General features: G+C 48.4%; 1 protein-coding gene and 1 long non-coding RNA gene across 6 annotated transcripts in view; one reads left to right on the top strand and one right to left on the bottom strand.

Moving 5' to 3' along the window:
• Nucleotides 1-24,865, top strand: part of LOC120387723 — a 35,673-nt gene that overhangs the window by 2,853 nt on the left and 7,955 nt on the right. The gene's annotated exons all lie outside the window — the stretch shown is intronic.
• Nucleotides 1-24,865, bottom strand: part of RNF207 (ring finger protein 207) — a 33,342-nt gene that overhangs the window by 3,370 nt on the left and 5,107 nt on the right. For 3 of the 5 annotated variants that reach the window (XM_039508753.1, XM_039508756.1, XM_039508754.1), the window contains exons 3-14: nt 19,214-19,346; nt 14,889-15,033; nt 14,013-14,094; nt 13,000-13,075; nt 12,623-12,748; nt 12,116-12,162; nt 10,369-10,441; nt 9,396-9,464; nt 8,939-9,007; nt 8,283-8,404; nt 2,580-2,772; nt 1,037-1,222 (exon numbers count right to left, since the gene is read on the bottom strand). In XM_039508753.1, the coding sequence (XP_039364687.1) occupies nt 1,037-1,222; nt 2,580-2,772; nt 8,283-8,404; nt 8,939-9,007; nt 9,396-9,464; nt 10,369-10,441; nt 12,116-12,162; nt 12,623-12,748; nt 13,000-13,075; nt 14,013-14,094; nt 14,889-15,033; nt 19,214-19,346 (1,321 nt within the window). Of the gene's footprint in view, nt 1-1,036; nt 1,223-2,579; nt 2,773-8,282; nt 8,405-8,938; nt 9,008-9,395; nt 9,465-10,368; nt 10,442-12,115; nt 12,163-12,622; nt 12,749-12,999; nt 13,076-14,012; nt 14,095-14,888; nt 15,034-19,213; nt 19,347-20,769; nt 20,811-20,845; nt 21,151-24,865 lie in introns of those variants that run through there. The other 2 variants (XM_039508755.1, XM_039508757.1) reach the window with 2 other exon arrangements.

Below are 24,865 nucleotides of genomic sequence, written 5' to 3'. Positions count from 1 at the left end.
CCTGTTTCTCTCCCATCATTCCAGGCTGGCAGAGCAATCCACTCCGCAGCTAACAACTTGCAAATACCGCAGCAGCAGCCCCTTTAGTACTGACCAAGACTCTGGCCCTTTTAATTATTCTAGTGACTCAGGCTATTGTAGCGATAGCTGCACCTCTGTAAGCTCCCTAGTGTAGCCGCTCTAAGCTGATGGGAGAGAGCTGTCCCACTGGCTTAATTACTCCAGCCCCTGCGAGCGGCGGGAGAAGCTTTCCAGCAACAGAGCACTGTCTACACCAGCGCTTAATTCGGCAAAAATTGTCACGCGGGGGAGGCTAATTTACACCCCTGAACGACATAACTTATGTCGACTTAAGCTGTAGTGTAGCCATAGCCTGAGTGGAGCCTTTGCAAAACAAGAAAAAGGCTGGTGACTTTCCAGGGCAAGTCTCCTGGGGAAGCCCCTGCATCCAGTACTCATGAGTGCTATTTCCTACTGACCACACCCTTACTCAGGATCCAAACCTACCTGCTAGCTGGGTACACAGGGATCAGGCTATGCCTCAATGTAACCAGCCTCACTTGCCTCAGAACACACTACTGCTCTCAGCACATCATATAGCCTCAGGTCCAGACCGCAAAGCAGATGTCTGTCTGGCAGAACTAGAAAAATCTTGGCTAACGAAGATCTCTAGCAGTGGACTGAGCCTACGGATTCCAGTATCATCTCATTTCACCCCACCTTGTCTATCCTCTCCCTTCTACCTTCCATCGAGGGGACAAAGCCAGCTGTGCCCAACTGTCCATCGTCATTTTCTGTTCATTTAAAGGAACAGGGTAGAAATGTGCAAATGTTCTGCAAGGAGCCAGCTCTGCTAGAACAACCTCTGATGCCTCCCTTTATGCGTCTGTCCGTCCTACTCCGAGATGCTCCAGGTTCTCTCCCTGGGCTTGGCATTGGCATGACTCATCACTAGTGCTGTGCACTGCCATTTAGGGGAAGCCGCTCTTTAGAGAGGGTGGCACAGGCGCTAGAACGTCAACTGCAGGAAACGTACCTCTTCAAACATGCTTCGCATCATTTCCACAGAGGAATACTCCGAGGCAATCTGCACATCCATCTGGAGGGATTTCTGTAGGATCTCACTCATGATCTCTGTCTTGATGAGGGAGTGATGCTTTGTGAGGTCACGATGCAGCTCCTGTACCTGATCCTTCAGGTTCTGAATCTCTGTTTGCAGGGTCTGCATTAGAAATATGAAAGGGGGTGAGTTGCTGTGGAGTTTTCCTTTCACCCTGAGGAGACAGATGGCAGCAGGTTTGGTTAAAGAAGAGGAAGGTACCTGTAAAATCCAGTGTCTATTTTGATTTCCTTGCTACTGCCATTTCCTCCTGTGGAAGCACTATTTTACCATAGGCATATGAGTCTTTGTGACTAGGTCACTGCTGAAGGGACAGAAGGCCTGGCAGTTATATATGGTACAGAGAAACTCTTCTCAGCCAATGGACTTCAGAGATTCCAAGGCCAGAAGCGAGCACTGTAATACTCCTGTCTGACCTCCTGTATAACATGCCTCCTAGAACTTCCCCAACCTAATTCTTAGCGCAAAGCTTTCAGTAAAACATCCAGCCTTCATTTAGAAACGATCAGTGATGGAGAATCCGCCACAACCCTTGGCCAATTGTTTCAATGGCTAATTAGTCTGTTAAAAAATTATGCCTTATTTCCTGTCTGAATTTGTCCAGCTTCAAGTTCCAGTCATTAGACCATTATCCTTTCTCTGCTAGATTGAAGAACCTATTAAATATTTGTTCCTCCTGTAGGTACTTACACACTGTAATCAAATCACCCCTTAACTGTCTCTCTGTTAAGCTAAACAGATTTAGCCCCGTAAGTCTTCTAGGAAGACAACTAGACCCAACTCCCCTGACTTTCCCTTGTAAGTTCCCATGGCTGGCATGGATGTCCTTGGTTCTTCTCTGACAAAGAAGCAACAAAATCTGTGGCACCTTATTAGACTGATTCTGCAGCAGCAGCATGAGAATACCGTGGTGAATACCACTTCTTTCTAATGTCTTGCATTTCACCAGTGGTTCCACCACAGCATGCTTTCTGATGTCTATTAATCTATAATTACAGGGCTCTTTTGTTTTATGGATTGTCTTATCCATCACCATTCCACTGGCACTTGCAAATGACCATTTGAACCCTAAACACAGTGACAATGACACACCCAAACATGTCTTGGTAGGATTGTGCAGGTAAGTGCGGCTTCTCAGCAGGGCTGGGTTTGGCCCAAAGTTTCTAACTTTTTTCCACATGATGAAGAAAGCGACATGAATGAACTATAGGAGTGAAGGAAGAGAACAGTTAACTGGAGAACCAGTTCAGCACTCTGTCCACCTTCACCATCTCTCTTGGCCTCCACTCCCTGGTTCAGGCCTGCCCTGCATCATTACAGGAGTTACCCCACATTTTTCTTCCATCTCTGGGCACTGATCCTGTCAGGTAAGGAAAACCCCCTCAACCAGGGACAGCAGTCCCATGGTCAGTGGTGAAATCAGGCTGTGTACTATATCTGCCCTCTTCCACGTACTTACCCGATACATGTTCTCATAGTTGCGACAGTGCTCAGTGAAGGGCGTCTCCCCTCCTTCGGCCAGCAGGACCTTGGTGCTGATGTAACGATGCATGGTTGGCTTTCGAACTATGGAGCCTGTGATGGACATCTTATCGCAGGAAGGGGAACAGCCAGGCACTATCAGCGTCTTGGAGCACTGACCACCCGAGAGCCTTAAGCAGAGAGCATGAGTTTTTAAAACGTAGATAAGCAGTGCCATCAAATCAGCCGCTGTCTCTGAAATTGCCATTTAGCAGAAGCAAACTAGAAAGTGCCTCCATCTGGCTCATAGTGTGAAATAAGCATCCTCTGACCTGTCTGACTTTTGTGTCCAGTCTGTAGTGCAAGCCAGGCAATAGCTTCTTTGGCACACTAACTAAAATATGTCCAAAGAGAAACCAGCTCCTCCTCCTTGAGAGAGCTTGCTTTAGTGCAGGACAAGGCTAGCATGTCATCGTTCTATAAGACAGTGTCACTCCTTCCTTCCACCAGGCAAGGAAAAGATTCTAAGATCACAGCTGTCCTTTGCCGAGAAAGACACAGCAGTCGTTAGAGAAGAGGCCAAAGGTGGAAGAATTCCTGCCCTATCAGCTCTATTTTACTCTCGCATTAACTGTATTTATAAAGGCAGATCGTGTGGGCTAGAAAATCAGATTTCAAGTTTCATTTCTGACAATCTCTCCGGGGAAACTCATTGCCCATGGCTACCGCCTCTGTCTGTGGGGGACAGGTCACATTCTGAGTCAGGAGTTATGACAGGAAAGCAGCAAAATCACCACCACTAAGGAGGTAACCTCACCAGTGTCAATCCTGGTACAATGTGTTTTATTTAAAAAGACCCAGGCCTGGATCCTGTCACTATCATGCAGTTACAGCACTAGGCAGAGTGGGCACTCCACCCGGCTAACGCTTCATCTAATACCTTCTTGTTCTAGTCCCTGTTCATCTGATGGAGATTTACAATCACGGAAACTGCCTGGAGAGTCTATACCAGGTAATGACGGTCCCTGCAAAGAAACCCCAGTACAGTAGCATGAACATGATCCCGTAGTATCCAGAGTTCCTGTTCCAATGCTTTAGTTAAGTTCTATCTGATTTCTTCTGAATCCATCTGTAACTTTTAAATAAAAGGTGTGGTCGTCATAAAGCCAGTAACTGAAGAATGGTTCTAGACCCCGGAGGTGTCTGAGGCTGTGCAAAGCTTGAATACAAAGTGGCAGAAACACCCAATGAGAACCAATCTCAACCCAGAATGACAATCAGAAACACCTCCTTAGGTATGGATTCTCTTGTGTTGTATCAAGTGTCTGTCTCATCCGACCTATTGACAAAAATGTCAGTCACAAAACCCTGTTTCTTGACCCCCTAGAAGTGTCTTGGTACAGAATCCCTGTATTAATTACACTGAAAACATCTTGCTGCATGCACAGACTGCATTTATTGGCCTCTTTTGATGGCCAAGAGAAACAGCTCTTCGAGGGAGCTGCAACTAGGCTCCGACAGCCAGATATCCTTGGGAGTAGGTGAATTCACCGAACTGTAAAGTAATTTGAAGCTGAAAATTGCCAACCATTGTAATAAAGAAGCAATATTTGGACAAGCAAACAGAAAATATACTCACAGCATGATTTAGCATTTCATCTGTTGTCTAATGATAATCAAACTCTTCAATGGGAAGCGCTTCCTATAAAGCAAGGTATTGCTACTCTTTGCATTCAGACCCTTCCTACACAGTGCTACACCCAGCAGCTGCTGCCACAGTTCCATGCATTATGTAATGAATCAATGCTCACTGATCAGAGGAGGCAGCCGGACACTCACTGTGCAGCTCCTACTGGATTCCTATCGTCCAGCTCCCCGCTTCCCCTTAGAAGCCAAGTCTTGTGAAAGGCAGCTCATTATATGCAGCTGAAATGTACCTTTGACAAGGAAAGGGTGCTCTGAAGTCGCCAGTGCAATGATTAGTTTCCCTGAACTGTAAAATCCACTTGGAAACAAGCAGTGATCCCCATTTCACAATAAGAAACTGTCCTGTTTGCAGGGCGAGCAGCTGGAGCAGAGTGGAGCGGCCTAGGCTGCCTGTGACATCATTTGGCCTAAATATATCCAGTGCAAAGGAACTGTGCCCTGGAGAGTTCTTTGAAATTCTGATAAAAATAGTGGCAGACCAACAGGCTGCTCTGGGGGGCCGCAGCTGAAAGCAGTCACTCAGGTGAGCCAGGCCGAAAGGCAGGCGGCTTGTTTGGAGTGTGACATGGGCTGGGGCTGGCAGTGGGCAGAGATGGGACCTGAAAGCTTGCTCCCAGGACAGCCCCAGAGCAGCTAATCAACCAGGTGAGTGAGCGAGTTACTATCGAGCACAGAGACCAGCCTGGGTCTCTCCATCGTCACCGTGCTGTGCAAGCCCCCCCTCCCACAGCCCTGGGAGGTGGGATCACCTGCATTTCACAGGTGGACAAGGTGCAGCACAAGCAGGCTGGAGGAAGTTGGTGGCCATAGTAGCAACCTTTTTGCATCGCAGCCTGATGCCCCTGTTAACCAGAGGGCATGCAGTGACTTGGTGCAAAGGGAGGGGTTTTTTCTGTGCTCAAGCTAACTCTAGGCCGAGAGAGTAAAGTCCTCCAGAGACTTGCCCAGAGGTGGATGCTATGAGAAGTGACTCCCTGTGAGACATTAAGGGCACCTTGTCAGTAACTGCAGGGGCATCTGCAGTCCCTGAGCTGCCAAGAACCAAACAAGTATTGTTGTTGCTAGTTTCTCAAGGCATGGCCCTTGTGGTGTGTGTGTTAGTGGCAATGGCAGCACTTCACGAGTGCTGTACGGGGTCTCCCAAATGAATATCTGTACGGTGATGTGATCGCCAGGTAGGCAGGATACTTCTTTAGCTGGGAGGCAGAGTGCTCTTGCAGTTGGAGCACAGCAGAGCCAGGAGGCCTGGCCTCTAAAGCTGGCTTGGCAATGTACTCTGGGTGACCTTTGGGTCACTTCCCCTCTCTGTGCCTCAGTTCTGTAGCTGTGAAATGGGGACAGCGGGGTTCCGAGAAGTGATTAAGGAACAGTGAAAGCTTTGGATAAGAGGGGATTGATGTTTTCATGCAGGATAGCTATACACATCAGCCGCTGTTACCTCGTCCTCCACTAGTTACAATGAAAGTCCTTTCAGTTGTTCCAAATGATTTGTTGCACCCCACGACTGGCACCTGTTACGGTCTGAAATCAATAGTGCTGGGCTCACGGTTTGTATGGATTAGAACAGGGAAGGCTCCTACTCTGTCGGTGATTATTATAATGGAGGAAATTCTTGGGAACACATTGCGTTCCTCCCAGACTTTGGCAATTTTAACATAGTGGGATTTACCCATATGCTAGGGACGGCATTGGTCGTGAATGGATAAATGCTGTCTGAGTTGTTATATTGAATCTATTTCCTCATGTTAAGTATCCTCACACCTCTTGTTAACTGTCTGAAATGGGCCATCTTGATTATCACTACAAAAGGTTTTTTCTCCTGCTGATAATAGCTCATCTTAATTAATTAGTCTCTTAGAGTTGGTATGGCTAAGTCCAACTTTTCATGTTCTGTATGTATCTATATCTCCTCAATATATGTTCCATTCTATGCATCCGATGAAGTGGGCTGTAGCCCACGAAAGCTTATGCTCAAATAAATTTGTTAGTCTCTAAGGTGCCACAAGTCCTCCTGTCTTATGTCACTCGCCAGTGCTTGCAAGGAAAAGGTGGTGTGTATGTGGAGGAATTTCTGGCAGTTTTTCATGAAAGCTGCTGTTAAACTAATCACTTTTCTGTTGACCTGCTTCAGCCCACACCCCTTGCTTAGCAATAAGGATGAACCCAGCTTCTGAGTCCATCGTATCTGGCCAGACTATATCTCCTGCAAAACACAGACATGCAGTTCCCCTTGTGCTCCAAACTCTGGTTTCCAGGAATTGCCAGTTCAAGCCACTGTGCCTATTCCTGACATTAATCAGCACAGCTGTTCTGTATTGTCCCTAGGACACCTCTCATCATGACAAAGTCAAGGGCAGCTCACTGGAAAGGTGGAGCTACGAGACCAATCCACTGGGCTGGGTTTTAAATTCAAATAAACAGCCGCCTGTGGGCCAGGGGTACTGCAGGTCGGGAGTCAGGTACTCTGGCAGAGCCAGGCATGGGGAAATTTGCACAATGAAGCAGGTGTGTTGTGAGCAAGCAAACTCTTGCTGGTAGGCTGTTCCTTTCAGGAGCACGAACCTCGAAGATGTGCTGGTCCCTTAATGCCAGTGTAGGAATAAAACTGGTGGGTTTGAATGGTAATTCAGCAGTCACAACAGTCTGAAATTTGCTTGGCATGCTGCCCCTCTCTCGGCTTTCTATTTGATGTACTGTGATGGCTTTCTACTCTGTAGGCTGTTTGGCTCTTCCAGGGTCATGTATTGATTATCCAGTCGTTCTGTGCATGGGTGATCTTCGTGGGGGGGGGAGAGGGTGATTTTTCAAAATTTAACAAACCAAATATTCCAAACCCATGAAGGCACCGTGGAAGGAGGCTGCTCCCTGTGAGTCTTATCAGTCACTTCTCCCTGAATGTGGAAGGACTGGTGACTTAGTGAGAGAGAGATTTACCCCATGTACAAATACATCCCATACCAACCTCTTCAAAAGACAACTACTACAAGGCACCTTTAGCTCCCATCCCAGAACGTCTGGGAGATTTTGGAAGAACTGCACCAGCTGGCACCACTAGCCTTACTGTCTGCTGGAGCTGGCCAGCGAAGGTGCACTTACTCCTGGAGAGCACCTGACTGCTACACAGCAGTGTCTGTATTTCTGACCAGACTCCTGTCATCCTGAAATCAAGAAGGCAGCTGGAAGAATGATACAGGACGTCTGAGTGTTTAAAATCTATCCCAAATAGCCCAACAAACTATGACTCCAATACCCGGCATTCCAGTTTCTTCCACCGTTTAATCTAGAGTATGTTGATGACAGATTCTACCTCTAAGTATATGTTCAGATGTGTACAGGACTGCTCAGTCCTTTGAAAATACAACTTTACATTGTTGTTTCTCTGGTAAATTGCATTGTGTGAGTCCTGGGTGAAGGTGGATCTCCTTTAGTGTGTAGGGATAACTTTAAATTAGGTTTAATTGAAAGAAAACTCCCTGAAATGTTTAGACAACTCATTTCCTGCCTCCATCCCTGCTCTGACATGCTCCTGTGAGATTTCCAGCCCCAAAGTACCAGTGCTTAGTGATGCTTCTCCAGACCTCCGTGCTTTGCCCATCATGGAGAAAGTGGTGCTGGATTCCACTGGCTCTGTTTTAGTAAGGTGCTCAGATGCCATGGTGATGGGCATAGGTGAAATCAGATATGACACAAACGGCCAGGATTCACTCCTGAGAGATAGCAGAGCAGAAGCTCAACTGTAGCATCCCAGGGACATTGACCACTCTCTTCTGGCCAGGATTCACCACCAGTGCTGAGCTAAACAGCCACCTAGGCACCTTCTGGCTTATCTGCATTTTGTGTGAGCCACAGGTTAGAATTGCTGCTACTTTTTCCAGCGTATAAATCCTAAATTAGTATTTACCCTCCAAATCTTATTCTAAATCTCAGAGGCTCATGGAGACTGTCATTTTCCTCTCCCTCCCTGAGGATGTAGCTGAGAAACTGAGCATCTTACATGTTTCCATTGCTGATCCCTGGTCCAATGCTGCCTCCGCTCACCACCACAGACCGGCGTGGATTCAGCAGCAACAGTGGCTCCAAGCAATGGGCAAACTCAGCCCTGTACTCGGTGTTTATCTGCAGGGGGCCAAAAGGAGACAGATTAGAACATCTGGTAGGCAGGCGTACCCAGCTGGATTCTGTTCCTTCAGTGCTCAGATACCATAAAATGCAGTGGGCTTCAAGACAGAGACAGCCCCTGAACTAGTCAGTATAGGACACTGTGTTCTGTCTGAAAACCAGCCCATTCCATCCTTTGCTTGCTGGGGGAGGAGTTTTCAACATACAAGGAAGAATGAAAGATGCTTTGGGAACAGGAAATAACCATCCAGTCGAACGTGTGCTGTCTGATGTCTTGGCTTACCCCTTGGGCAGCGATTCTGCTGCCAAGCTGTTTGTGTAAGATGACGGGCATGCTGAACGCGCTGTGGACTTCAGGCAGCATGGAGCTGGGGAAGTAACAGCAGCAGTAACTCTGGTATCTTAGACGTTCGGAGGTGAACTGGAGGCAGGTTCAGGACAGGGCCCCAAAACCGACATGAGGGGGTTGTATTAAATTTCCGAATGTGGGACTCGAGAGAACAGAGCCTGTGAGTTGAGGAAAGGGTTTACCTTGCTCGTCTGCGTAGGTCTCAAGCGATGTGGAAGTTTGACTATTTTCTGGAGCCGCTCCATCAGTTGCTGAAATTAAGCAGAATATTTTGTTACAGCTTTCAGCTATGCTCAGCTCCACGCCTTTTTGCCATAGTCCTGGACGTGCTTCCCAATACTGGCCGAGCTTTCAGACGTGCCAGGAGCCCACATCTTCCTGTGGGCACCCAAGAGCACTTGTGAAGCTACAAGGTGGATGATGAAGGGCATTTTGTGAAGCTCCACAAAAGGTCTTTGGGGGGGTAACCAAGAGTTTTCCCACCTCAAGTAGGTCAGTGAATTTGGGGCAAAAGGCTGGGTACTTTCTGTACTCAGCTCACCCATCCCTTGCTTCCTGGTGAGACGCGTGGCTCTGGACCTCCCTGGTGTTTGTGGAAGCCAGCTGCTAGTGTGCGTTCCGGTCTCGGAATGTACTTACGTATCCCAAATCCAGGAATTCGGCTTTGTTCGCAGAGCTCAAAAAAGCAGAACAGGTGACCAGATGGACCTAGACATAATGACAAGCAGCAGTGCTGTTAATCGCATCTACTGCAGCAACCCCCAAGCCTGGAGGGCCTGAGCACCTAGAGATGGGCTGTTCTCACTCCTGGGGGAGTTCCCATTTCAGGTATAAGCAGTAAGTGCTAACCCAGCAGAGACAGTGAGGCGCCTGGAGGAGCCAGATGGAAAATCTGCACTGCCTGAGGACACAAAACAAGAGCCCTATGGGCAACAGAGCCACCCTTCCTGTGGGAATGACGCTGCACAGAATCCGCCCCTCAGAGGGACAGATCTCAGGACATACTGAACACCTGCCACTCACTGACGTGAATGGGTTGGATCCTGCTCCTCTGAACTCACAGGAACGTAACTAGGCCCAATGGGAACTACAGCTGCTCAGCACCGCTCAGGTTTTGGCTTCGTTTCCCTGCTCCAGTGTCACTGCTTGTTTTCTGGGAAAACTGTTCCCAGGAGCGACGTGGGCTGTGCCAACAGACTGGCAAACACCCACCCTCTTTGCCAACCTCCCAGCATGGAGCTACATGGAGGTTTCTAACAATTCTGCTCTAGCCCTGCTTGAGACCTACTGCAGAACAGCGGCAAACACGACTGCAATTCCAAGGCCGCGTAACGAGCTGTTCCAGGAGCTGGCAGGTTTCTTTTCCTGGCGAATATCGTGGAGTTTCTAGGTAACTGCATTGCTGCACTATTTCAAAGAGCCAAAGAATCCGATGTATTGCCCTAACTCGTCTATAATTCCTGAGTAAACAAGTAATCGGCCATGAGCATAGCAGGGGGAGAGAGGACAGGATAACTGAGTCTTGAAAGTAACTGAACGGGCTGCCTGAGGTGGTGCCTACATTGCAGGAGTAGCATAGCCTGGCATGAGCTGGGACTGTGCATGTGCTTACCTGCAGGGTGGGCAGCAGGGATGCCAGGTGGGAGAGTTGCTCCTTAAATGCCTTTTCCTTCTCTTCATACTGACTGGAAGTTACAGGGGGAAAAAAACATTTCACTTCAGCTTAGAGACCAGACTGACCTGGACTCCAGACCAGAGTTTAACTGGTAGGACTGGAGTAATTTATACATTTATTACTGCAAAAAAAAAACCAAAAAACAAAAAATCTGGTACAGCTCACCAGGGAACCTAATAGTATTTTACTGGGAAATACCCTTGACCTCTCTGGGGCTCTTGCAGGTCACTAGGTAATATAAACCTCTACCCTGATAGAATACGAATTCGGATATAACGCAGTAAAGCAGTGCTCTGGGGGGCGGGGCAGGGCTGTGCACTCTGGTGGATCAAAGCAAGTTCGATATAACGTGGTAAGATTTTTTGGCTCCCGAGGGCAGCGTTCTATCGAGGTAGAGGTGTACTTAGCCACGCTCGGGGTCATTCTAATATAACTTGGGCTGTGGACTAGAAGACTGGAAAGCCCCGGTAGTAAGATGGTGCTGGCTAGTACACTGCACTTGCCATGTTTAATGGTCTGGACGCTGGCTAAGAGACGAGTACCCTGAAACTTAGTGTTATTCATTTGTATTAATATTAAAATGTTGCACAGTGATAAGGACATTCGTGTTCCAGGCAAATATTTTTTCAAGTTCAAACTGGGATCCAAGTTACTGCAGCTGGAGGTAAGAGCTCCGTCCAAATCAACTAATCCGCACCTGCCTCTGTGGGGCTAGCGTGTCACTGTCCCCTCTGCTGGGGCAGCTGCCTTTGCTGAGGCTCGGCACGCAAAATGGAGCTGCTGAAATCTTTGTAAAAATATTTACCAAAAAGAAGGGGGGGAAGAAGAGTAAAACCTGTAATTGTCCCCTGCCGAACTATAAACCAGGTGCAGGAGTCAGCATGTCACTGTCCCGTGGAGCTGCCACCCTGCTCGCAGGGCAGCTGACATCCACACTGCATTCAGGACAGCCGGCCTAGATGAAGGGGCAGGACTGTGCAGGTGCAAAGAGAGGTGCTCGCTAATATTAGCTGCAGCAACTTTTATGCTCCTAGTCTGTAATAAAAATGTTGACACCAGAGGGCGCCTTGCTCTGTCAGCTATAGGTAAGACCTGCCATTTAGAGCTACCAGTAAAATGGGAGTGGGGAGGTGAGAGAGAGAGATCAGTAATGCAGCCGCCAACGCTGACAGCAGACTCTGTCTGGGAGGAGAACAAAAACACTCCCAACAATAACTTAGTGAAGATTATCACAGTGGCCTTGAGCCTGCCCCCATTCAGCGCAATAGAAGTTCTTGCCACCGAACGGAAAGGGGCAGAGTGGGGTGTGGACTTTTGCAAACGTGTCTGCTCTTCTTCCCAACACACGGGCCAGTCAGGTTCCAGCCTTTTCCTGAAAGCAGAGCAGTAATCCAGAGGATCCTCCACTCTAGTCCAGCTGATCGGAATCCTGGGGACAGGCTCAAACGCTAATCTTGGCAGGTGTGTGAAGGAGGAGTTGACTCTTTTTCCGTTAAATGCAGATGTATCTGTTGCTCTTCCCTCTGCGTGTGGATTCTGTTACTGGGTTGGGATATTGGGAGGTTTTGCAGAAGCCTTTTATAGCTCCCCTTTAAAACATGGCCGTCTCTAGTCCGTTACATATCCCATCCCCATAGTAATAAATTATGAATGTGTTAAGCCACTGAGTCTGGGTGAGCCTTACCTTTGAACAGCTTTCAGAAGCATCTTTTTTCTTTCTGCTAGTTTCTCCTGCAAAAGGTAGAAATGATCAAACATTCCCATAGCTAGAGGCTGCAGTTTACAACTCCCCATGCTGAGAGCAAAGAGCCTCCCTGCTCTTGATTCCAAAGGCTTTGCTGAGCTTTCCCCCATGTCCACTCAGCAGTGAAATAACGTAGATCAAAATACTCTTCTGCGTGGGAAAATATTCAGAGGAGAATCACCTTCTACCAGACTTTATCCCATTGTCAATTGGGGTAACTCCACTGATGTCAATAGCTACACCAGTGTGAGCGAGAGGAGAATCCGGGCAGTTAGATCATTCCTTTGCTCTGATTTGGTGAAGATCTGAGGCCCTTGATTTCCCCTTATGTGGGTGCACTGTTAGTGCAGTAACACCCCGAAGCGGTGTGCTGTAATTAACCCCATTGCTCTCTGGGCAGCCCAACAGAGAAGGTCCAGTCGGTGGCTGTGCGAAGCCACTCCGTACCTGCATGCTACTGAAGAGTGAGTTGATGGATGTCTTTTCCTCATCTGCACTGTTGCGCACCTCCTCAATCATGGCTTTGAGGAGGACAATGGCCTCTCGCGTGGATGTCTGGAGCTCTTTCACAGCCTAGGAGGAAAGACAGCAGGAGAGTCAGTTGCAAGCAAGATGGGGAAAGCAGACAGACTGATCCAGGACGTGTGTCATGAGCCTGGGCACTGTCCACTCCCCAGAGCAATGACATTTTATTGAAGCACGATTTACTCCAATACTGAGGACAGCGGGAGCAGCTGTCCCAGTGCCGTTCCCTTGCCACAGTAATTTTGATGATAAACATCAACAGACTAAAACTCAGAATGCATCTCTCAAATGCTACCCACCATCACAGCCTGGTCGAGCTTCTCGCAGCCTTGCATGTACGCAGTCTCGATGTCAATGCAGTGGGCTCGGCTTTCTCTGAAAGAGGCAGAGGCCTGGGAATTAGGATCAGCCAGAATCCCGCATAACCTGCAAACCATCTTCCTCATCTCCTTTCGTCTGAGCAGCCAGGGCTATTGATGTACGCAGCTAACAATGACCCTCTGCTCCCCTGAGGACTGGGGCAGCAGGATACTTGAACTGGGGTCTCTTGCAGCAGCATGGGAACAATGAATGTGTCCTGCTCCCGCCCATCTATCAGCTGTCACAGTCCAGGGCTCACAGATCATACGCTGATTACTGACTGACCCCAAAGTAGAATGTCTCTGTCTCCCTGCTGGGCACTCTTGTTACTCTGAATGCTGCTCTAGGCCTCCCCTTCCCATCACTTTCTTAGACCGGTTGATGATGTTGGTTTCAGCCTGCTTATGTAATGCTGCTGCTGCTGCTTCCTGGACACTGCTCCTGCCCCTCCCTCCCGCTTTCCTCCTTTCAACAAGCTCCCCCTAGGTCCAGCAACCGCTATTGTTTTAGAATAGCTCCAACTCCAAACAATGGGGCTCACTGCTCAAGTTGGGAAGTTCTGTTGGTCTCTCTCAGGCCACTCCTATTAACTGCTGCTGCTTTCTGTGTCTGTGACACTTTCCATTCATGTTCTCCCTTTGCTGGGCATCCCAAGCTCCAGCTCCTTACGGCCCCGGCCCTGGCCCTGGCCCAGCAGCAGCCATGCCTGATAGTCACATCTGCAAAGAAGATACTGTGTCCGTTCTCTCTCAGGCTTAGCAATAGGGTCCTCGCTGCAGCACCTAAATGCTGCCGTAGCGGATCTCCTCTCTCAGGCGGTTTTTCTGCAGCCTCCATGGAACATAATGTCCAAGGCTTAGGGAGGAGTTTGAAAAGGGTGAGTGCAGGCTAAGGCTGCCCCATCTGCAAAGGGCTGGGTGAGGGGCAGGGAGACCACACCTCTGCTACTTACACCTGCATGTCCCGGAAACAGTTAATGCAGAGCATGGATTTTTTCTCTGTTGAAAACATGATGTAAGGTTCCTCGTGAAGAGCTGGGAACAAACAAACATTCATCCCAGAGTTAAACAAGCTCCCTCGAGAGAGCGCAGCTCAGACTCTAGGGGCAGCTCCATCCTTAGGGGAGAGGATATGCAATAGGTGAGCTGGGTCCACCCCTCTGAGCCTGGAGATGTCTCTTCCTACCAGGTTTCTGAGGAGCTCTTACTTGTGACAGCTCGGCCACCTGACCATAAGTGATGTATCCCAGCTCCAGCCTTGCTGCCTGCTCTGTTCAGACACCACCACTTTGACTTGCAGGCTCTCCGGCTGAGCAGCCCGTGTCTCTGGCTGGTGGGGCCTACTGGAGAAGGCTACATGCAGGTTACTGCTCAAGGGTGTAGCCCTTTTAATAAACACTTTCCTTATATGCGCACCTTGCAGGTAGCTGTTCCTGGGAACCCTGGCCACCACCTGTGTTTACACCTGAATCCTTTGTACAGAAGGTGCAATCTGCACAGGATGTGCTATTCGTTAGCCTGGCACAGTGCTGCTTCACATAGAAGCTGGTGAGTAACTGTCTTCATGTGCTAACTGCACCTTCACCATGCAAACTGATGGGGAAAGTAACGAGCAGATCCGGACTGCACACCGTTGCTGGGGGGAGAGCCAGTTACTGGGCTTGGCACCCGGCACGGGGAAGTAACGGAATACACAGCTTCTGGTCTGTGGTTGCAGCTCAGAGAGGAGAGACCCTGGATTCAGTTGGGAAGGTGACACTGATAGGCCAGTGTTAATCCTCCTGCGCTCCCTGTGTGTAATTGCCCAGGTGGAGCAGGGAGGTACTCACAGCATTTCTTGTGGATGTCTTTAGTGCGCTTAGTCAAGGAGACAATCTCGTGGCGAGAGAACATCTTGGCTTTGTGGGTCTCTTCGCGACACTTGCTGCAGAGGGGCTGGTTACAGGTGTTGCAGAAATACATGGTGTCCATTTCCTGATGGGCAAACGCAGAACAAACCCCAAAGAGGGCTGAACACCTGAGCTCTCATCAGTGCAATTAGAAATGGCTTTTCTCAGCTGAGGGGGCATCTGTCTGTCTCTGAGCCAGAAACTACCATGGCCAAGTCCCGGGTCCAGGACAAACAGGGCAGGTGTCAGCTTTGTGCTTAGCACTGCCCTGGTCAGGCTTCCCCTGCTGGACCCTCCCCAGGGTCCTACCATGCTGGACTCATGTGCTAAGCCTCAGTTGGTCTGGGTAGGGTCCAGCACTGTCTGGCTTTGGCCTCTCCGGCCCATTTCCTGGGCAGAGGCCCTGTCTGTGACCCCTTTACAGAAGTGGGACTTCCGGGGTCAGCTGCCCATGGCCGCTCGGACCAGTGCTGATTCCCCGTTCCCCCCTGGCGTAAGCACACCCCTTCTCAGAGCTCCACCTTGTGGGCACTGTGGCTGGCTGACTGTTTACCTCTCCAGGGACACGTGACAGAGAAGGCTTTGCAAAGGTTTAACACACAGGCTTTGCAAAGGTTTCTAACACTTCACTTTAGACAGAACACGAGAGATACAGAATCCAGGTAAAACCCATAAAACAGCTACATGCCCTTCTCGGCCTCAGCTTCCTCCCAACTCATGACCATTCTTTGGGGTTTGGTCGAAGTCCTGTAGGGTGTCCAGGAACCCCCTCCTGCACATGGCTTCTCTGAACTGAGTCTCTCTCCCTCTCCTGCAGCCAGCTTTGTTCTGCTGTCTTCCCCTGCCCCCGCCTATGGCTTGTGAGACCCTGCTTTTTATAACTTCCACTCCTCTTTGTCAGGTGACTCCCCCTAATCAGCCTTGTCAAGGGATCAAAGTTCCCCACCCAGTGATCAGTTGGCTTAGTTACCTGATCAGCTGGACAGACTGGCTCTTCTGAGGGGTAGCCAACGTTTTGTCCTACGATGCTTCCATTTGACTAGAGGATCATCAAGGTTTGATGACCCTCCATGATTAGCCCTGTATCACTGCCTTGGAATTTCAGTCTAAGATGGAGGTAAAAGGACAGCAGAGAGAGCCCAGGCCAGCCTTGCAATGACAATGGAGCGAGTAGTTTGAAAGAGAGACACACAGTCGTACATGGACAGATTCCTCAGACTGTCACATCAAGATATTTGCATCTCTCACAGCAGTGCAGCAAGAGAGGCAGCATCAAGGGTGGGACGAACAAAACCAATTTAAAGAAAAGGTAAAATCTGAGTGTCTGCGACCCGCGCTCTGAAATCCAACAGCTGCTAACCCTTTCAGTTAGCACAGGGACAGCAGGTAAGTGAGCTCTGCCACTCCTGAGGCCAGCTGAGATAAACTAGCCCAGGCCTCAGTCTGGCCATCTGGAGTCCAGAAACGGGAGGTGGGAGTAAACTGGAGGGAATGGTTCAGCAAAGCGCCTACCTCCTCACCTGGTGGGTTCCTTTCCAACTGTCCCAGGTCCCTGTTCTGGGGGAAAAGTGTAACCTTCCCCAGGCAGCACCGTGGGTCTGACACTGCAGCGCATGCTCAGGGAAATAAACCAGACGCCCAAATCCAGCCTTGAGACCTCAATGCAGCAGCAAGAGGGCAGCAGCGAGCAAGTAGGGAGGGACGCACCCACAGGGCTGCAGAGAAGCTGGGAAAGAGACAGGCCATAGGGCTGCCCTGGCATCCCTGGTGGGATAGCTTATGTCCTTGGAGTAACCTTTGGAACCAGGAATCTCCTTGAAGCTCTTTGCTATATCAGCCACACATTCCGTTATCTGACTTTCACTTGCCTCGCTCTCTAGGGGAGCGCTGAGATGACAAAGCTGCCACGGGCAGGGAAATTTACTTCCATTCATTCCAGAATAACGAAGTACCTGCCACTTGAGAGTTCTGGTGCCATTTATCCCTTGTTATTAAGTGTGTTTCTGAGATGCCCATTGCTGCAGTATCTACGTGCACTTTATGTGGCTTAAGTTACAAGCAGAAACGTCTCAAGTATAGGGAGCAAATACTCCGACACGCTGTCTGCAGCCCAACTTTAAGGGCCCACAACACAGGAAACCTCACCAGATGGCTAGGGGCTCCACAGCTGGGAGCGAGGCAAAAACCTGGCCCAAAAGGTGGTGAGTGTTTGCCACGTTTCTCTGACCTGGCAAAACACGTCCACCCGTTCTCCCTGGACTTGTGCTTTTTGGTTCTGTGCAGACAAAGTAACACAGGACGAATGGAGGGAACGGAACAGAACCTCTCTGCTGCTTTAGTCCTTTAGCTTAACTGAGCACGTGCTTAGTTGACCCTAAGTGTAGCGCTGTCTTACGAGACATTGCAGGACGGCGTGTGTGTTTTCTCTCTCTGCCTAATCCTTGGCAGCTCCTTTTGGACGTATTTTTGTCTGGCTAGTGCAGGGGACTGGGAAAAGAAAAGGCCTTTCCTTTCCAGCTCCCTGCTGTGCTCTGGTCCAGACCAGGAATGCCAGCGGCTGGGTCTGAAAGCAGGAGCTGGTCTCTGTACAGTTCTGAGCAGACAGGTGTCCATGTCACACACAACCCCACGGCCATGATTGGCACTAATTGGCCCCCTTGGTGGCAGTCTCAGCAGAGGCTAAGGACTGAATGGTTGATTTTGGAACTGACCAGTCCTCTCATCCACACCACAGCTAAGGAGATTGGCAGGATAGTACAGACCCCTTAACATAAGAACGGCCATACTGGGTCAGACCAATGGTCCATCTAGCCCAGTGTCCGGTCTTCTGACAGTGGCCAATGCCAGGTGCCCCCGAGGAAATGAACAGAACGGAGCAATTATCATATGATGTTATGAAATGTCCTGTAGTCTGGTCCTTGCTTCTGGCAGCTAAAGGCTCAGGACACCCAGAGCATTCCTGACCATCTTGGTTAATAGCCATTGATGGATCTATCCTCCATGAACTGATCTAGTTCTTTTTTGGACCCAGCTGTAGTTCTGGCTTTCACAACATCCCCAGCAACAAGTTCCACAGGCTGACTGGGCATTGTGTGGAGAAATACTTCCTTGTGTTTGTTTTAATTCTGTCACCTATTAATTTAATCGGGTGACCACTGGTTCTTGTGTTTATGTGAAAGGGTAACTAACACTTGTTCACTTTCTCCACACCATTCATAATTTTATAGTCCTCTATCATATCTTCCCTTAGTCATTTTACTTCCAAGCTGAGAAGTCCCAGTCTCTTTGTAATCTCTCCTCATATGGAAGCTGTTCCATACCCCTAATCATTTTTGTTGCCCTTTTCGGTAACTTTTCCAATTCTAATATATCACTTTTTGTGATGGGACAACCAGCACTGCATGTAGTATTCAAGGTGTGGGCATACCATGATTTATATAGTTGCATTATGCTATTTTCTGTCTTATCTATCCCTTCCCTAATGGTTCTTAACACTGTTAGCTTTTTTGACTGCCGCTGCACATTGAGCAAATGTTTTCAGAGAACTATGCACACTGACTCCCAGATCTCTTCCTTGAGTGGTAACAGCTAATTTAGACACCATCATTTTGCATATAGAGTTGGGATTATGTTTTCCACTGGGCATTACTTTGCATTTATCAACATTGAATTACATCTGCCATTTTGTTGCCCAGTCACCAAGTTTTGTTAGATCCCTTTGCAACTTTTCAGAGTTAGCTTTGGACTTAACTATCTTGAGTAATTTTGTATTGTCTGTAAATGTTGCCATGTCACTGTTTACCCTTTTTCCAGATCATTTATGAATATGTCAAACAGCACTGGACCCCGTACAGACCCCTGGGGTACACCACTATTTACCTCTCTCCAGTCTGACAACTGACCATTTATTCCTACCTTTTGTTTCCCATCTTTTAACCAGTTACAGCTCCATATGCCATGCTGTACTTACTCCTAGGCTGTCTGTGGCTTGGCTCTAGAATCTGCTGCTGATACTGTTCAAGACCCAGGCACAGTCTATTTGGGGAGATCATAAAAGGACCCTCCAAGCAACAAGGATGTGGCTGGAAAAACTCTGCTGTTCTGGAAATCAGCCCACTCACATAGGTACCTAAATATGTATGTGGGGCCCAAAGGTGGAAGTATTGGCCGCAGCTTGGAAGCACTTTGGGCAGGGGCTGTGTACGCCTTTGCCTTCTGCAACATGAGGCATGGCTCTGGAGCTGGAGACATAACCAGCCACTTACCTGTTTCTTGCACTCCTGATCGCAGTTTGCACACTGAACTTCCTCCTCGCAGTCGGCAGAGCTGTCCACCAGGAACTTCAGGAGCCGGTCTACAGGTGGGAGCCCGTTGTTTCCTTTCACTATGGACTGATGACTGTGGAGGACAAAACAGGGTAGGCCCATGAGCCCTGGCAATGGCAAGCAAATATTTCTCTTCATTCAAACAACCGAATGTTAAAGGAAAACAACTCTCCGGGGACTGCAGTGAAAAGATATTAAGGTATTGCATGGTGACCCCAGATATAAGGCAAACTGCAATGCAGTCACACAGGATCAGACTTTTTTTTTCCTTCGTGCACCTGAAATTTCTGGACATGAATTGTACTATTTTCCAGAACACAGTTCAGATCTTGGTGTTTTCATCAGAGCTGAATTCTGTCTTGTCACATACTCCAAGAGCATTTCCTCTGTGCTGCAAATGTTTTCATTAAGCTACAGCATTTAACAATCTGAATTCTATGCCATGTTTCCTGCCCTGGCTCTTCCCAGAGAGAGCATGGTGAACTCTCTTAAGGTTTGTCAAAATCTCCACACGCTATGTTAGCAGTATCCCACACGTTTCTGCTTGGCTCCTAGGAGTGTACAGGGTGGGACATGCTGAGAATGGCCATTTAATGTTAGCATTTGCTGAGCTCCAGTGACTTTCTAATCAAAACTTTTGTGTGATTCATTCCACAGGCTGCTGCAAGGGTCATTTCAGTCTTGGAATAGCCATGCTTGATGAATTCCAGGATGTGAAATCCTAGTATGTTGCCCCTTCGGTGCTTTCTTGTTTACACTCAATCTTTAAATTCAGTTTGCCTACATGTGGCTCTATCCACTGGCTGTGTCCAGAATATTGACTTGCGGCAAGGCACTGCTCCTGCCTGAAATGGTTCTTTCATTTTCACAAGTCTTGTAGCATTTGTTTAGCACTGGACATTACTGCCCAGATTCCCTTAGCTACTGCTAGCGTCTAATTGCGAGAGAAGTGAGCAGACTAACACAGTGCTACATCTGAATAATCTCACGGAGCAATAATAATCCAGAATGGGAATATTAACATCAAAATAAGCCATGTGGTGACTTCCTCAGAGAGGAGCTTTAACCAATGGGAAGCAGGTGACCATGGAAGCCCCTCCCCTAACAACCCTCCAAACAGCTTTCCCAAAATAACAGTAAACAGAATTCCGAGAGGACAGAAATTGTCCAAAGCCAAAATCCCTGCATGAAATCCTTCTCGGACAACGCCTGAGTCCCCCTACATATATATATACACACACAGGCTTTGTTGAAACCCTTAAAACCAAGAGTGCCACATTAAAAGTAATCAAATAATGTTAGTGAAATACTTCCAATTTGGGTGAACGCATGATTAGTCTGAGTGAAAAGTCAGAATTCAAGCACCTGCAAGGACCAGGGCTAAGCTCCCCTGGCACTGACCACACTGGCTTGCTTTAGCAAAATAGTTAAAAAGGAAAAAATGAAGGCTCATCAATGAAGATATAGCAGTGCTGATCCTGAGAAATGTCACTCACAGTTAAGCTCAGACTGTACCCAATTCCTGGCAAACTGCAGCTCCCCATGAATGCTAGAGAAAGGAATCACCCTTACATATATTCATCCATTTCCTTTAAAAGCATCGTGGAAATCTTTACTGTAGCCACTTTGACACTTCCAGTAAAACCCAGGACCAAAACAGTATGACGACAGCGCAACCAGACACCAAGCCACGGCCACTCCAGCCCCTTCTTGAGAGTGTCTCTCGAAACGCAGGTTCGCAGAGATGACAGGAACTTTGAAGTCTCATTCCCCTGGACAATGAGCGCATTGAGTCGGATTGAAATGATGATTCACCCACCAGTCACCTGTGAGGGATTGGGTTTCATCGCTCCAGGCTGCATCTCCCAGCAAACTAATCATGGAACTAAAGGGCTCTCTGCAGCTGGCAGTGCTTCATCATTGCCCAGCTTCATCAAACATGGCCACGTTCGGGGGCACCAAGTTACCGATAGAAAAGACTTCTTAGCCCAGAGATATCTTGCAGGGGGCTTGTCTGTTGTCTTTGTCTATTAATAGTCTGGCACGGCATGGAGAGAGAGACGTATTGTACTAATACCAGCCAGATAACTTACCTCCCAGGCACTTGGTTTGGTTCTCCTGCTGCAGGGCTGGGCTGGGCTGGATACAGCAGCATCTCGCATTGCCCGCCCTGCTCTGCAGCCCTCCGGGTACTGGGCATAAAGCACTCTGATTTAAACAAAATGGAGAATCCTATGAAAACTGCAGCAGAAATGTGCATGTGTATTATGTTACAAAGAGCAAGAGGGAGAGGTAGCGATCTAGCGAACCAGATGCCCTTGGACTCTGTGTTTGAGTGAGGAGGGATGGGCCGAGGACAGGGCTGAGAACACTAGGTGGGGAGAATTTAGAAAGGGTTTGTGTGTATGCTGTGGCATTTTAATGACCATCTGAACTGATTCTCAGCCCCAGTAACTTCTTGTTACAACAGATCAGGAGTGAATTTGGAGAGTAGTAAAGCAGAGTTAAACACTGCATCACTCAGCCCCTTGCTCTGTCAAACCCCTAGCGACAGGCAAGCTGTGTGAAGCTGAAAAGGGTTCTGGCCATGACTCCGGTGAGTTGAATTGGGGCAGCTCAGCCCCCAAGCCGGGGCTCCTGCTGTGGTAATGCAGGTAAAGTTCTTGTTGCCAGGGCTCAGCTACTGTGCTGCTTGACAGAGGTAGTTAATAAAACCTGCCTGTTGGGCTGTGGAGCACAGGGGAGTCACTCCTCCGGTCCTGCTGTCTGGAGAGCCCCAGTGTTCTCTCCAGAGGCCTGTGTGCTGCAGCCTGCTGGGAGATGGAGAGCTGGTTGGCTGAGAGCACCTGGCTAGGACGTAGTATGTGGCAGGTGGGGCATGGGTTAACGGGAGTTTTATAGGCTGACCCTATCTAGCAATTGCATCCATAAGCAGAGAGTTTGGGTCTGTGTTGGAGTTTGAGGAAAAGGCAGGCAGCTGATGCACTTAAAAACAGTCAAACAAGACTCAGACTGTGCCTGAGTGAAGGGGACGCTCTGCATGGCAGCTTCATTGCATCTACAATTCTTCTTTCTTTTCATTTTCATTGGGCAACTTCTGTATAAAGACAAGACCTCCGCATTTCACCCCTGCTGCTCCACCACTTTACCTTCAGGCTAAAGCACGGAGTCCCTACTAAGCAGACTCATGCCAGTGCTGGTCTGATTAAGCAGTTGTCATTGCTGTTCACTGCCATTAGGCAGAACTGGCTTCCTGGGAGACATCTTTAATAAGAGAGCGTCCCAATTAAGGTGTTCACTGCTGCCTCTGCAAAAGCTGCTAAAAGCCTCCGTCCCCAATGAGACAATAGCTTATGGGTGCATATACCTACTGTTCATGAGGGGTAGGGAGAAGGGCTATTTAAAAATAACCCAGGGCACAACACACACAAGACTTTCTAGTGAGAGTAATGTTATAAACCAGAAAACAAGTAAGAGTGTGATCTGGTGCCAAATAGCTGCTCTGCTCAGAGTCAGTGTCTGTTTGCTTTGCTGAAATATTAGCTTGAACGTGATCAGGGAGGAAGTGATAGCTCATTGGGGCTCCATTCATGCTGCCAATAGAGTGAAAAATTGCCCTGTGCGCCTCTGTATTGCCTTGCCAGTGACTGTTACTGAGCCTGGCTGCAGAGCTGGGCACAAGCACCAGTCAGACATGCAGAATACAGGTGAATCCAGCCATGTGTGTATCACAAACATGAAATAATCCTCCCAGAAATGCAGCTGCTGGATACCTGGGCAGCTGATTGTGGGTATGGAGCCTGGAGTCCCTGAGTTAAAGGCTGTTGCATGCATGACTTCTGGATAACTTACCTGGGAGAGGTGTCGTGGTTGGAAAACCTGCCCTTCTCCCTCTGGAAGCAAAGGCAGCAGCCCAGGCTCCTAGCCTATTCCCTCCTCTTCCACCAGTCAGTGGCAATGCTGCTGCTCTGCAGCTGGAACAGCTGTGCCTTAGTGAACCCCACCAGGTGTTTGCCTGCAGCTTCAGGCACCTCAGTACTTTGGGAAATCTAGCCCAAGCTGTCTAATGATGGGGGAGTCCCTGGTGAGCTCAGGCACCTGGTGCACAGGCATTCTGAAGGGGGCTAATATAAGCAACCCACAAACACTGCCATGGACACCTTAAAAAATGCCCATCCTGCTGATGCAAGGTTCCAGACGGGCAGCCCCGCTGCCTAAAGGCCTCTCTGTATCCCCAGCACAACATGGGTAGTGGGGCAGTTCTGGCTTCCCCGCCAGAGTGCCTCACCCCTAGCATGCTGGTGCTACGTACATAGTTGTGGGTAATGCCTGTGGTCTCTTTGCATTGGCACATTTGCTCGCAAGACTAGAACTGACTTGCCCTAATCTAACAGTGTTCGTATTTAGCCAATATGAGTGGGGAGTTTGCATGACACACTGACTGGAGAGTGCTGTTTTTCTGCAGAAAAGAATGAATGTTTACTCCAGCTGATCTGTTTTAATTAAAACAGGAGTACTTGTGGCACCTTAAAGACTAACAAATCTTGTTAGTCTTTAAGGTGCCACAAGTACTCCTGTGTTTTTTTTGCGGATACAGACTAACACGGCTGCTACTCTGAAACCTGTTTTAATTAAGTAATTTTAAAATATGTAATTCTTTGCTTCTGTTATATAACCTCTGACTTCATGCTAATGATATCTGAACAGCCCCTTCAAAGTGCCTGAGATGCACCCAGCAAACAAAAGCCAGAAGTGAACACCTAAAAATAACATTTGTTTGGTCTCACTTGGCTCTGAGCAACAGTTCCCTTGAACTGCTTTAAGTAGCAACATCTACCAGTCTATGACTTTTAGTCCAGAAATCTATCCATCCAGGGGCGGGTACGTCAATATTTTCCTTTGCTGTTTATGCTTTTGTTGGTTTTTGGGGGGTGAGTTTTGGAGAGTTTAGGTTTTGATGTTAAATCTTGGATTATTTGCCAATTTTAATACCAAAACCAGTTCCAAGCTAAACAGTTATCTGAAGCAACTTCTGCACAATACTGTGCCATCTCAAACATAGCATGAACAGCTTTTAGCAGCTGAAACTGGAAGAGATGGAGTCTCTCTCTGCATGTAGTTGTCTTTAGTAGAGTGGGGAGGAAGAGAGCAAACGTCTAGGTCATGGAGACAGAATAGTCCCTAACCAGAACTGTTTCCAAAGATTTCCAGGAAGGGCCAGCACCTCTTTAAGCTACACAATTTTGTTAACAGTTAAAAAATCCCAACACAGTTTATGTGGTATTTTCTATTTTTAAATTTAAAAATAAACCCCCTAAGAGTGAAACAAACCTATCTGGTTTCACCCAGCCCCTTCCCGCAGAGCTCAGACTGTAAGTGCCAGGAGTCATTTTTTGGCTAGGGAAATCCACCTGCCTAGCAGCTCAGTCCTGCTAGGTGCTGAGCATTGACTCCAGTGGGGCTCTTCAGAAACCTACAGTTACTCACATGCTTAAGTGCTTTGCTGGATAGGGGCCAGAAAGCTCAGCCCCTGCCAGATCAGGCCGTAGGGCTGCAGTGATTCTGCTTCTCAGGGTGATCACTTGTCCAGTG

Source organism: Mauremys reevesii, linkage group 21 (assembly GCF_016161935.1).
Source record: "Mauremys reevesii isolate NIE-2019 linkage group 21, ASM1616193v1, whole genome shotgun sequence".
Classification (NCBI taxonomy): domain Eukaryota; kingdom Metazoa; phylum Chordata; order Testudines; family Geoemydidae; genus Mauremys; species Mauremys reevesii.
The sequence above is the reverse complement of the archived record's forward strand: the minus strand, read 5'-3'. Positions and strand labels throughout refer to the sequence as shown.